The sequence below is a fragment of the Schistocerca nitens genome, chromosome 3 (genome assembly GCF_023898315.1).
Source record: "Schistocerca nitens isolate TAMUIC-IGC-003100 chromosome 3, iqSchNite1.1, whole genome shotgun sequence".
NCBI classification, from domain to species: Eukaryota; Metazoa; Arthropoda; class Insecta; order Orthoptera; family Acrididae; genus Schistocerca; species Schistocerca nitens.
In genome coordinates this window covers 882,970,859-882,984,580 of record NC_064616.1, presented here as the reverse complement: position 1 = coordinate 882,984,580, position 13,722 = coordinate 882,970,859, and the positions used below count along the sequence as shown (strand labels likewise).

General features: G+C 40.2%; 1 protein-coding gene across 1 annotated transcript in view; it reads right to left on the bottom strand.

The window, feature by feature from the left end:
• The window catches only part of LOC126248929 (uncharacterized), a 148,430-nt gene that overhangs the window by 31,584 nt on the left and 103,124 nt on the right, over positions 1–13,722 (bottom strand). The window contains exon 8 of the mRNA XM_049950436.1: positions 6,188–6,368. Within this exon, the coding sequence (XP_049806393.1) occupies positions 6,188–6,368 (181 nt within the window). The remainder of the gene's footprint in view (positions 1–6,187; positions 6,369–13,722) is intronic.

Here is a 13,722-nt window from a genome sequence, read left to right as displayed (position 1 = left end):
ATTTTACTAAAAATTTTTATTGCTGCTCAAAATTTGCCTTCATTGTTCTCTACAAAATGTGTTGGACCCATTACATCTATCTACATCTACATCTATACTCCGCGAGCCACCTTACGGTGTGTGGCGGAGGGTACTTATTGTACCACTATCTGATCCCCCCTTCCCTGTTCCATTCACGAATTGTGCGTGGGAAGAACGACTGCTTGTAAGTCTCCGTATTTGCTCTAATTTCTCTGATCTTTTCGTTGTGATCATTACGCGAGATATATGTGGGCGGTAGTAATACGTTGCCCATCTCTTCCCGGAATGTGCTCTCTCGTAATTTCGATAATAAACCTCTCCGTATTGCGTAACGCCTTTCTTGAAGTGTCCGCCACTGGAGCTTGTTCAGCATCTCCGTAACGCTCTCGCGCTGACTAAATGTCCCCATGACGAATCGCGCTGCTTTTCGCTGGATCATGTCTATCTCTTCTATTAATCCAACCTGGTAAGGGTCCCATACTGATGAGCAATACTCAAGAATCGGACGAACAAGCGTTTTGTAAGCTACTTCTTTCGTCGATGAGTCACATTTTCTTAGAATTCTTCCTATGAATCTCAACCTGGCGCCTGCTTTTCCCACTATTTGTTTTATGTGATCATTCCACTTCAGATCGCTCCGGATAGTAACTCCTAAGTATTTTACGGTCGTTACCGCTTCCAATGATTTACCACCTATGGCATAATCGTACTGGAATGGATTTCTGCCCCTGTGTATGCGCATTATATTACATTTATCTACGTTTAGGGAAAGCTGCCAGCTGTCGCACCATTCATTAATCCTCTGCAGGTCTTCCTGGAGTACGTACGAGTCTTCTGATGTTGCTACTTTCTTGTAGACAACCGTGTCATCTGCAAATAGCCTCACGGAGCTACCGATGTTGTCAACGAAGTCATTTATGTATATTGTAAACAATAAAGGTCCTATCACGCTTCCTTGCGGTACTCCCGAAATTACCTCTACATCTGCAGATTTTGAACCGTTAAGAATGACATGTTGTGTTCTTTCTTCTAGGAAATCCTGAATCCAATCACAAACCTGGTCCGATATTCCGTAAGCTCGTATTTTTTTCACTAAACGTAAGTGCGGAACCGTATCAAATGCCTTCCTGAAGTCCAGGAATACGGCATCAATCTGCTCGCCAGTGTCTACGGCACTGTGAATTTCTTGGACAAATAGGGCGAGCTGAGTTTCACATGATCTCTGTTTCCGGAATCCATGTTGGTTATGATGAAGGAGATTTGTATTATCTAAGAACGTCATAATACGAGAACATAAAACATGTTCCATTATTCTACAACAGATTGACGTAAGCAAAATAGGCCTATAATTATTCGCATCTGATTTATGACCCTTCTTGAAAATGGGAACGACCTGCGCTTTCTTCCAGTCGCTAGGTACTTTACGTTCTTCCAGAGATCTACGATAAATTGCTGATAGAAAGGGGGCAAGTTCTTTAGCATAATCACTGTAGAATCTTACGGGTATCTCGTCTGGTCCGGATGCTTTTCCGCTACTAAGTGATAGCAGTTGTTTTTCAATTCCGATATCGTTTATTTCAATATTTTCCATTTTGGCGTCCGTGCGACGGCTGAAGTCAGGGACCGTGTTACGATTTTCCGCAGTGAAACAGTTTCGGAACACTGAATTCAGTATTTCTGCCTTTCTTCGGTCGTCCTCTGTTTCGGTGCCATTGTGGTCAACGAGTGACTGAATAGGGGATTTAGATCCGCTTACCGATTTTACATATGACCAAAACTTTTTAGGGTTCTTGTTTAGATTGTTTGCCAATGTTTTATGTTCGAATTCGTTGAATGCTTCTCTCATTGCTCTCTTTACGCTCTTTTTCGCTTCGTTCAGCTTTTCCTTATCAGCTATGATTCGACTACTCTTAAACCTATGATGAAGCTTTCTTTGTTTCCGTAGTACCTTTCGTACATGATTGTTATACCACGGTGGATCTTTCCCCTCGCTTTGGACCTTAGTCGGTACGAACTTATCTAAGGCGTACTGGACGATGTTTCTGAATTTTTTCCATTTTTGTTCCACATCCTCGTCCTCAGAAATGAACGTTTGATGGTGGTCACTCAGATATTCTGCGATTTGTGCCCTATCACTCTTGTTAAGCAAATATATTTTCCTTCCTTTCTTGGCATTTCTTATTACACTTGTAGTCATTGATGCAACCACTGACTTATGATCACTGATACCCTCTTCTACATTCACGGAGTCGAAAAGTTCCGGTCTATTTGTTGCTATGAGGTCTAAAACGTTAGCTTCACGAGTTGGTTCTCTAACTATCTGCTCGAAGTAATTCTCGGACAAGGCAGTCAGGATAATGTCACAAGAGTCTCTGTCCCTGGCTCCAGTTCTGATTGTGTGACTATCCCATTCTATACCTGGTAGATTGAAGTCTCCCCCTATTACAATAGTATGATCACGAAACTTCTTCACGACGTTCTGCAGGTTCTCTCTGAGGCGCTCAACTACTACGGTTGCTGATGCAGGTGGTCTATAGAAGCATCCGACTATCATATCTGACCCACCTTTGATACTTAACTTAACCCAGATTATTTCACATTCGCATTCGCTAATAACTTCACTGGATATTATTGAATTCTTTACTGCTATAAATACTCCTCCACCATTGGCGTTTATCCTATCCTTGCGGTATATATTCCATTCTGTGTCTAGGATTTCGTTACTGTTCACTTCCGGTTTTAACCAACTTTCCGTTCCTAATACTATATGCGCACTATTTCCTTCAATAAGCGATACTAATTCAGGAACCTTGCCCTGGATACTCCTGCAGTTTACCAATATTACGTTAACTTTTCCTGTTTTTGGTCTCTGAGGACGGACGTTCTTTATCAACGATGCTGATGTTCTCTCTGGTAAGCCGTCAGGTATTTTATCGTTTCGCCCAAGGGGGGGTCCCTCTAACCTAAAAAACCCCCGTGTGCACGCCACACGTACTCTGCTACCCTAGTAGCTGCTTCCGGTGTGTAGTGCACGCCTGACCTGTCTAGGGGGGCCCTACAGTTCTCCACCCAATAACGGAGGTCGATGAATTTGCAACCATTATAGTCGCAGAGTCGTCTGAGCCTCTGGTTTAGACCCTCCACACGGCTCCAAACCAGAGGACCGCGATCGACTCTGGGCACTATGCTGCAGATATTAAGCTCAGCTTGCACTCCGCGTGCGATGCTGGTTGTCTTCACCAAATCAGCCAGCCGCCGGAAGGAACCAAGGATGGCCTCAGAACCCAAGCGGCAGGCGTCATTCGTTCCGACATGTGCTACTATCTGCAGCCGGTCACACCCAGTGCGTTCAATAGCTGCCGGAAGGACCTCCTCCACATTACGGACGAGACCCCCCGGCAAGCACACCGAGTGCACACTGGCATTCTTCCCCGACCTACCCGCTATTTTCCTGAGGGGCTCCATAACCCGCCTAACGTTGGAGCTCCCTATAACTAATAGGCCCGCCCTCTGTGACTGTCGGGACCTTGCCGGAGAATCGGCCACTGGCCCAACAGGCGAGGCATCCTGTGGTGGCTCGGAAACGATGTCATCACCACTAGGAAGCACCCCGTACCTGTTGGAAAGGGGTAAGGCAGCTGCCACGCGGCCAGATCCCACCTTCGCCTTTCGGCCAGGCACACGCGAGCCCACCACTGTCCGCCATTCACCCTGGAGTGATGGCTGACCGGTAAGATGCTCACTGCCGGAAGACGCAGCGACATCAGGGGTTCCATGTGATTCCAAGGCCACCGAAGTAGGCATAGGTCTCACCACAGTTGCCCCAACGCCACTACGAGCCGACGCCTGCGCCTCGAGCTCGATGAGCCTAACAGACAAAGCCTCCACCTGCCCCCGAAGAGTGGCCAATTCTCCTTGCGTCCGCTCACAACAACCACAGTCCCTACACATGACTATGTTTACCCTACTCTATACGGTGACAAATTCCCAAGATAATCTTCTGATGAGCTACTCTGATAATCAAGAAACACTCACTGAAATACGAGACGCGAAAACTACGCTAGGTTTTCCCAGAAAAACTATTTAAAAGCTAAGCGCAGCAAATAAGTACAAAATAAATTTCTCTCCTAACGATCAAGAACTGTTAGTTTCTATGCAGAGCAGATAAACACAAATAGAATCCCTTCCTTAGTGGAAGGTCGTAAACAAAATGCAAAATAAACGCTTTATACAAACAGTACTCGCTGCTGCTGGTGCTCTCGCTCTGGCTGTCACTTAACACAACTATGATTAACAACTGTGTTACTCATCTTTGTGAAGGTTAGACAAACTATTACAAACTCACACCAACAGTCATGATTCATAACAAAGTCTCTCACTGTTTTGTGAATTTTCACACATTCCTAATACATTATCCAATCTAAAAGTGTTTTTGAAGCATGCAGTACACTATATAGTACAAAGGAACTATTTTTATGAAAACAGGGAAAACAAAAAAAAAAAAAGGTCACAGCACAGGTGCCTCATTTATTTAATAGAAAGTGGTGGAAAAAGTATGTACAAGGGTGATTCAAATTAAACCCTTAAAACTAATATAACATTTTTAATTGTGAAAATGAACAAAAAACTTGCATGTCATTTTTTGACCTAGCCTCCCTGACACTGAATGCACGTAATCGACTGCTTTGGAAATGAATAGATACCACAATGAATGAAGTCTTTTGGTTGTGTCTGTAGCCAGTCACACAACATGGTTTTCAACTCCTTGTCACTTCTGAAATGCCTGCCTTTCATTGCTTCTTTGAGTGCACCAAACAGATAAAAGACTAGGGGTGAGGTCTGGTGAATAAGAAGGATGTACCAGACATTTAAATTTAATTTTCTGAATAGTCTCAATTTCTTAAGCAATCTATGTGGCCAGGCATTTTCACGCAGTAGCAATACTCCTGAAGTCGTAAGTCCTCATCGTTTACTTCTGATTGCAGGGCAAAATTGATTTTTCAGCATGTCTGAATAAGAGGTGTTGGTTATCATCACTCCCCTATCCATGTAAGGCTTCAAAATTACTCCATTCGCATCCCAGAAGAGAATGAGCATGACTTTTCTGGCAGACAGTTGAGTGTGGAACTTTTTTGGTTTCAGCAATGAGCTGTGGCACCATTCTTCACTTGACATTTTCATTTCTGGTGGGGTGGTGGTGGACCCAAATCTCATTGATTGTAACAATTTTTCCCAGAAATGCATCACCTTCAACGTGAAAACGATGCTAAAGTTCTTAACAGGCATCGACGGGACAGTCTTTCAATTCGGCAGCCAACTAATGTGGCACCCACCTTAAAGGCACCTTACTGAAGTGCAGCACATTGTGAACCATATTCTGCACTGAACCAATACTAATCTTCAAACTGGTGGCTACTTCATTCAGAGTTACACATCTGTTCTCCTTTACAAGCTCCTCCACTAACACAATGTTCTCATCCGTCACTACACAGTGAGCCTGCCCTGCTCTGGGAGCATCCTCCACAGAAGTTACACCACTTTTAAACTTCCTACACCACTCACTCACTTTCTGCAACTACCAACATGAATCACCGTACTGCACTTTCATTCTGTAGTGAATTTCGATTGGTCTGACACCTATCACAGATTGCTGCTCAATCACGGTGCAGGTTGACAGTAGGGCGGCCATCTTGTTGTGGTTGCTGCTGCCTTCTCCTGCATCTCTCTGCCACCAGTCAGCAATCAGTCACTTTCTGAACCTCAAAGAACACTACTGCCACCTGCCAATTCCATCATACAATTTTTCAAAATTTTATGGAACTTTTAAGATTTTCATTTGAATCAGCCTCGTAAAATGCAGAAAAGTAACAGCACATAAATCTGTGTAATCAGACTATGAGATCAATACATCATCATAAAAGCATATTACTCAATCAAAAAAAAAGGAGTTCATGGTAGTTAATAATTAACTGCTACAATAGGGCAGTATTCTAAGGATAACAAAAGACAACATAAAAATTTCCATATTTAGTCTTAACCTACTGTTTATATACAGACACTAAGCTACATTCTCGTAACAATTGTAAACAATTTATTAAAAGATGATTAACCTATGAAAACATCACAGTACTGATGTATAGAATTAAATAGCTAAACTTCAAAATACCTGTGCGGCACATTGTCTTGCCATACTCCAAGAGTGATACTGATCCACTGATTTGGCAGCGTATGGATGAAACCTCGAATATTCTTGAGAAGCTGCTTTATCTGTCACCAGGGGAAGTCGGTGAAGTAAGAAGCTTACAGCTTGGTGCCATGGGAGAGTCTTACCCTTCTCTGCAGCTAATCTAATGCACAACAAAAGAGTGTATCATAGTATTTTCACTACTGAATAATAACACAAGATTAAGTGTATGTTTCAGAGAGATAAAGTAAATGCTGATTCATACTTCTACATTACTCACAAGAGAAAAAGGTGTAATAAATAATACAAATATTTTCGTAATGAATAGCATACACCTATTTCGTTATTTTATGCAATCTTGAAAAGTGTGAATAAAAGTTACAATGCATATATAGCTTATGAAATAATTTACGCTGCAACTTAGTTACATTGGCCTTTCAAACACAGCCTTCTTCTGCCCATTGTGTTGGTTGATTCAACATTAACTGCTGGAATCCACTTACTGACACTGTCACTAAAATTGATTCCACACTCTTCAGAATGGTATCTGATGATTTTGAACAATTGTCCTGTATTTCAGCATCCATACAAGGTGAAATGTAGCAACACAGGGAAAGATGTGGGTTGCATGAAAGGTACAGCACACACTCAATATTAGGGTAGCAAATATATGTATAATTGTGTTTTTGTTGGATGTGTTGCCCCATCTTAAAAACTTACGTGTAATAAGCTCGAATAACTAATGAATGTGGAAGCACTATACACTGATAAATCATTCCTTAGCAGTCAAAGAAGAAACTCACAGTTCCTTCACCACAAAGCAAATGAGTTCCACATTATTCCTTGAACATTTACTTTAAGGGACACAGTGAAGAAGACAATCTTTATCACATGCACTGATGAAACTGAGATATGCCACAATGAGTTTTGCACACAATCCACTGAAGATCCTGACAAATCTAAATTTGCACTTGTTTCAGTCCAAGCCTTATCAATGCTGGTACCTCAAACACACAGCTGAAATGTATATGCAATGCACACGTAAATGATGCCCAACATGTCAAAGACAAGTGTGTCAAGGTACACCTGAAATACTTTAATAATGATGACCAGCGGACATGCCACCAATGCATTATACACGCTGCAGAATTCACAGTAAACAGTATACTGCAAACATAGAAACACATAACTGCATCTCTGGAACAAGAAATAGTGCAACAATGTCAATTATGATAATCAGTCAAAATAGAACAGAACTGCAATTTAATGGGAAAAAACAGTAAAAATGGACAATACAAACACATAATCCCCACCTAAATGTAAATATCTGTAACAAAAAGTGGTGTTTGCTAGGAGAGCAAATTGAGAGAAGAAATCAAGCTTTAAACTATGCTCGAAACCAAGTGCTGATTACGAATAATATTCAACTACAGTCTGGCGTTATGTTTGATTTTAGACTTATCATGACACAATCCATATGTAAACAAACTTCCTAGGTACACAAAGCTAATGCATTGAAATATGAGGGTTGTTCAAAAAGTACGGTAACTTTTCAAATTGCATGGGCAATGTACATTCGATTCACGATCAGCATACTTCATTTGTTTTTGATAGATAGGTTAGTCATGTTTTAGTGTGTTCGATGATTTTCGGTTATTATAAAAAATGGAACAAGGAATTTGCATCACATTTTGTGTGAAAAATGGAATAAAGTGCTCTAATATACTTGAAATGTTGACAGTGGCATATGTTGAGTCTGCTCTAAGTAAAAAAAAATGTTTACAAATGGTATGCACTCTTCCAAGATGGCCAAGAAGATGCCAATGATGAACCTTGCTCTGGATGCCCCAGCACATCAACAAAAAAAAATGTTTACAAGTGGTAGAAGGTCTTCCAAGATGGCCAAAAAGATGCCAATGACGAACCTCGCTCTGGACACCTCAACACAACAACAGTTGATAATGTCAAAGCTGTGAAGAAAACTGTTTTTAAAAATCATCGATTACCATAAGATTGGCTCGTGTCATGCAATTTTTTTGGATGTTTTGGGAATGAGACATGTGGTAGCGAAGTTTGTTCCAAAACTTCTCAATTTTGATGAGAAGAAACGTCGCATGAGCATCACTCAGGAGCTCTTGAATGATGTCAATGATGATCCTGATTTGCTCAAAAGAGTCATAACTGGTGACGAAACATGGTTTCACAGTTAGGACACTAAAACCAAAGCCCAATCATCCCAATGGAAGCATCCCAGAGAGCCAAGATAAAAAAAAAAAAGCACGCCAAGTGTCAAAGTTTTGCTCGCTGTTTTTTTCAATTGCCATGGCGTAATGGATCATGAAGTTTTGCCTCAAGGTCGTACACTCAATAAGGAATTTTACCTTGATATTTTGCGCTGTTTTCAAGAAGCAATATGCAAAAAAGTCCGGAATTGTGGAGAAACAATTCATGGATTTTGCATCACGACAATGCACCTGCTCATTCATCATTGCTTGTGAGAGATTTTTTTGGCCGAAAACAACACTACGATCCTGCCTCTGCCACCATATTCACCAGATTTGGCCCCCAGCGACTTTTTCCTGTTCCCAAAACTGAAGAGACCTACTAAACGACAAAGGTTTTTAACAACTGAGGAAATAAAAACTGCATTGCTGGAAGTACTCCAAGGCTGTACCACAAAGTGCTTAAGAGAAGTGCATCAAGGATTGGAAGAAATGTTGGCACAAGTATATTGTATCTGAGGGGGATTACTTTGAAGGCAGCAACGTGAATATTGATGAATAAATAAATATTTTTTCATAAAAATATATAGTCACCTTACTTTTTGAACACAACTTGTATAAAACAGAGCCAGTTTCTGTTTATGAGTGTACCAAACATGGGGAAACACACACATACACAACATAACACTTGGTAACCACTTGGTGCTGGATAGAATTAGTGATCATGTACAGTTTAATGTTGTACAAAATATAAAGCCTAAATTAATACAACCGGAATGCGAACAAACCACCTTAAAAAATAAGATCGAACAGTCAGTGAGGGAAACAAGGTCAGGTTCAAATCTCCATCTGATTCTGAGACTTAATTTTGCAAAAAATGCCTTTAAAAAAAAAGGTTGCTATAAACTCTAACTTAGAGAGATTAAATGGAAACCATTTCACAACACGTGGGTTCCACATAAACAAGCATGACAAAGAGCTTATTTGTTTGAGTGGTCTTCCTGATATCCATTGAAGAAAATACAAACTCAAAGGTCATAAATCAAAACCAGCTACTTATGAGCAAATGGATCACAGTAAACAACTCATCACAGTAAACAAGTCAGAAGAAGAAAAGGGTACAAGTGAGTATACTGTATAAACAATACTAGGCCAATAGGTCAAGAACTCAATGACGGAAAATGGAAACTCTCTGACCCTCCAAATCAGTCAGGTATGAAACTCAAACACAGCTCCTCTAAGCAATTGTGGTTCAAAATGTGCTAGTTTGTCCTCTCTGTATAAAAAAGAAAGAAACAAAAATAGTGTGGTATCTGACCAAAGCATATTATGTCATTCCGTCAAGGCAACACTGCCCCCCCCCCCCAAAAAAAGACAGTACACAGTACAGTGGTCAAATTAAAAGATGAACCTGCACCCAAGGGTGACCAACAGAAACAGCACGTCTCTGAAGCCACTTTATATTGAATGCAGCAGAATTTAAAATGAAGGTCAGTGACACAGTAAATATGACATGAAGTTTCTCCAGAAAACTCAATACAAATCTGAAAATTAACTGTCACAGTTTCTAATCTTTACCCAACAAAATTCAGGACTTAAACATTCAGCTAACCAATGAGCTCAGTGATGTCTCAGTAGTATGCCTTGCAGAACCCCTACTCTGCACCACTGTAATGTTCATTTCACTGTCCACAACCATTTATAAAAAGGGTGGTGGTCACAATTTTCATGAAACAACATACTGAATCTAACCCATTACCTGCCGTAAAAGAAATAGGGGGAAGACAAAATCTTTGAAAGTGCATCCACAAAACTTACAAATCTAAATCTCATTGTGGATACAATTTACCATCTCCCGTAATCTTAATGATTTCCTGCAGAAATTGAAATGGTTTTTCAGCAAAGTAAGCCAGTGAAACACAGTGTAATTTTATGTTGTGACTTTAAATTGACTTTCTCACACAAAATGGAAGCAGTGAGAAATATTTCAATCATTTACACATTATACTCTGCATGGACTGCATGAGTGCACCAGAAAACATCTACATGCAAGATAGCCTTAAAACAAATTCTTGTAAATTAACATCAACTAAGCTCAATGATACAATTATACAATGCAGGATTTAGTAGCCACCAAGCTCTCGTACTAAATGTTGATGTAAATAAAGATATCTCATATCCAATCAATCCTAAAACTTTATGAAGGTATTTCACTCAGGATAGCTTAAACAAAATGAATGGCCTCCTTAAGTAAAGGAAAGTGAACAGAGAGATATATTCAGTAAATTATGACATCTAAAACATTAACATATGTCTTAACACAATGGTCCACCTCTCTGAAGAGGCATTTCCACAAAAACAGTAAGACTAAATAACAAAAAGGGAAACAAGAATTAGATTACACCAGCTGTAAAATCCTTCTGCAACAATAACGGAATACTCCATAAGTTTTGCATACAAAGTAATGACCTCCTCAATTACTCAAATACTATGGAAGTTACACTGTGTCCTAAGCAAAGCATGCAATCTGAGCAGTCGCCTTATGTTGTTTGCAGATGATGCTCTTATTTATCATCTAAAAAAGTAATCAGAAGATCAAAACAAACTGCACAATGATTTAGAAAAGATATCTGTATGGTGCAAAAATTGGTAGTTCACCCTCAATAATGAAAAGTGTGAGGTCATCCATATGAGTGCTAAAGGGAATCCATTAAATTTCGGTTACATGATAAATCAGTCAAATCTAAAGGCCATAAATTCAACTAAATACCTAAGAAACACAATTACGAACAACTTTCATTGGAGAGAACACATAGAAAATGTGGGGAAGGTGAACCAAAGACTGTGTTTTATTGGCAGAGCACTTAGAAGATGCAACAGATCTACTAAACAAACTGCCTACACAACACTTATCTGTCCTCTTGTGGAGTACTGCTGTGTGGAGTACATCGAGAAAGTTCACAACAGAAGAGCAGCACATTTTTTATTATTGAGAAAAAGAGGAGAGAGTATCACTGACATGATACAGGAGTTGGGGTGGACATCATTGAAACAAGGATATTTTTCATTGCAGTAGAATCTTCTCACGAAATTTCGATCACCAACTTCCTCTTCTGAATGCGAAAATATTTTGTTGACACCAACCTACATATGGGGAAATGATCATCATAATAAAATAATGGAAATCAGACCTCGCATGGAAAGATATAGGTGTCCACTTTTTTCCATGTGCCGTTCGAGTTTGGAATAACAGAGAATTCTTGTCAAGGTGGTTTGATGAACCATCTGCCAGCCACTTAAATGTGATTTGCAGAGTATACGTGTAGATGAGTAAATTAACAAATCAAACAATAAAGTAAAAGCAATAGCAATGTGTAATATTGTAAAAAGGGCAAGAGGAGGAAAACAAAGTAATGCACACAAGCACAGAAATTAAACACAACAACATAATAACTAATCCTAAAGCTGCAGTGACACTTTCAACTATTTCTTTCCAAGCAGAGTTAAAGAATTAGTTACAAATAGCCCAAACATGAAATACTAAGCAGTAAATCAAAAATTCACATGTGTACACACTCAATATTCATTAGAATAATCACTAAAGGTGATAATATAAAAGCCCCTAGATGTTTTAAAAAATCTTATGCAGTTGACATTGATGGTATTCCAACAACTGTCATCAAGAAACACGTGCATACTAGTGCTGGATCACTAACACAGCTCTGTGACTGTTCTTTCCAGGCAGATACTTTCCCACAGTCACTGACAATTTCAAAATTAATTCCTGTTTTCCACAAATGTGGAAAGAAAGACATGACACACTTATCAGCCTATCTCAGTTTCATCCTGCGTCTCTAAAGCAACAGAAAAAATTGAACAGTATGGTGCCAGATGACTGGCAAACAAATAGAAGGCATCCTTATTAAGCAATCACTTACAAAAGGTTAGTATGATGTACACAGTATTCTTCATGAATGGAAGTGAAACTACACACCTACACACCTACACACACACACACACACACACACACATGCACACACGCACGCACGCTCACTCACTCACTCACTCACTCTCAAGACTCTGTCTTCCTCACCTCCTACAATTGTGAAATTAATTTATTACATGCACCCAAGTGCTAATACATTATCACAACCAAAAAAGATGAATAGTCTATTTCAATCCAGATGTGGAGCTACAGAAAACTATACACAATTTTCCACCATCAACACAGACGCCATTGCTCAGCAAACAAGCACTAATGCAACTTTTTCCAAAGTACCTAACTCCTTAAAAACAGATTGGCAACAGAAAAATGTCAGCAGATACGCAACTGCAAATATTTTATCAGATGCCAAACATAATAAATATCGACAACTTCTGTCAATTAAAATCGGGGACAACACAGAGTTGTATCCACAGCTCTCTGACTCCAGATTCTATTGCAGCAACACAAAAGCCAGTGGTTTACAACAAGACTGGAAAATCTGACTGAACACATATCCTGGCCAGATATTTACATCACCGTCAAAAGTGTGCCAAGTAGCAGCAGGCCCCATGGACCATATTCTCGTATTGACTAACAGCCATGGTAATGTATACCACCTGGATTTCACTGGCCCTTTCAGGAATCCATGTGAGTAGTGGTGGGGGGAATCATTACACAATTTTCCATACATTGTCCTCATGTCATTCACCAGCGCAAAAGCTATGATCAGGGTGCCATTTAGGATCTAGTCAACAAAAAGCATCCCCCACACTAGTATCAGATAATGGACTAAAATTAACATCAAAAATATTTTCTAATTTCTATAACAGAAATAGCTTTCAGCAAGTCTGTTCCATATATAAAGCACCTGTGAGGTGGGGAGAATGGCCTCCACATTTAAGCATCAAATAACAAAAGCAGTGGAGAGACAGCCCTAACATTGTTCCCGAGCACTTACAAAATCTCTTCCCTCAACAGGAAGAGCCCAGCAGAGATCCTGAGCAGATGCCTGCAGCAGATGGTTCTCCACAATAGTGTACCCATAAACAAGACAGTCAAATGTACATTTGGCACACTTCTGGCCTGGCACACTAGTGTGTGCGCACACCATTAAGAAAGCTCAGCCCTAAGGTGCACTACAGTCGCAGCCTCCCAGAACCACCTATTGTGGAGCTCACCTGCAATGGTAACACCAGAAGAACTGTAGGCACATCAGTCAAAGCTGCTGCTCCCAGTCATGCTCCCTCGGTCATCACAGAACCAGCTGATGCATGCACTGTAGCCACTGAACAAACAGCTCCAGCCCCAGC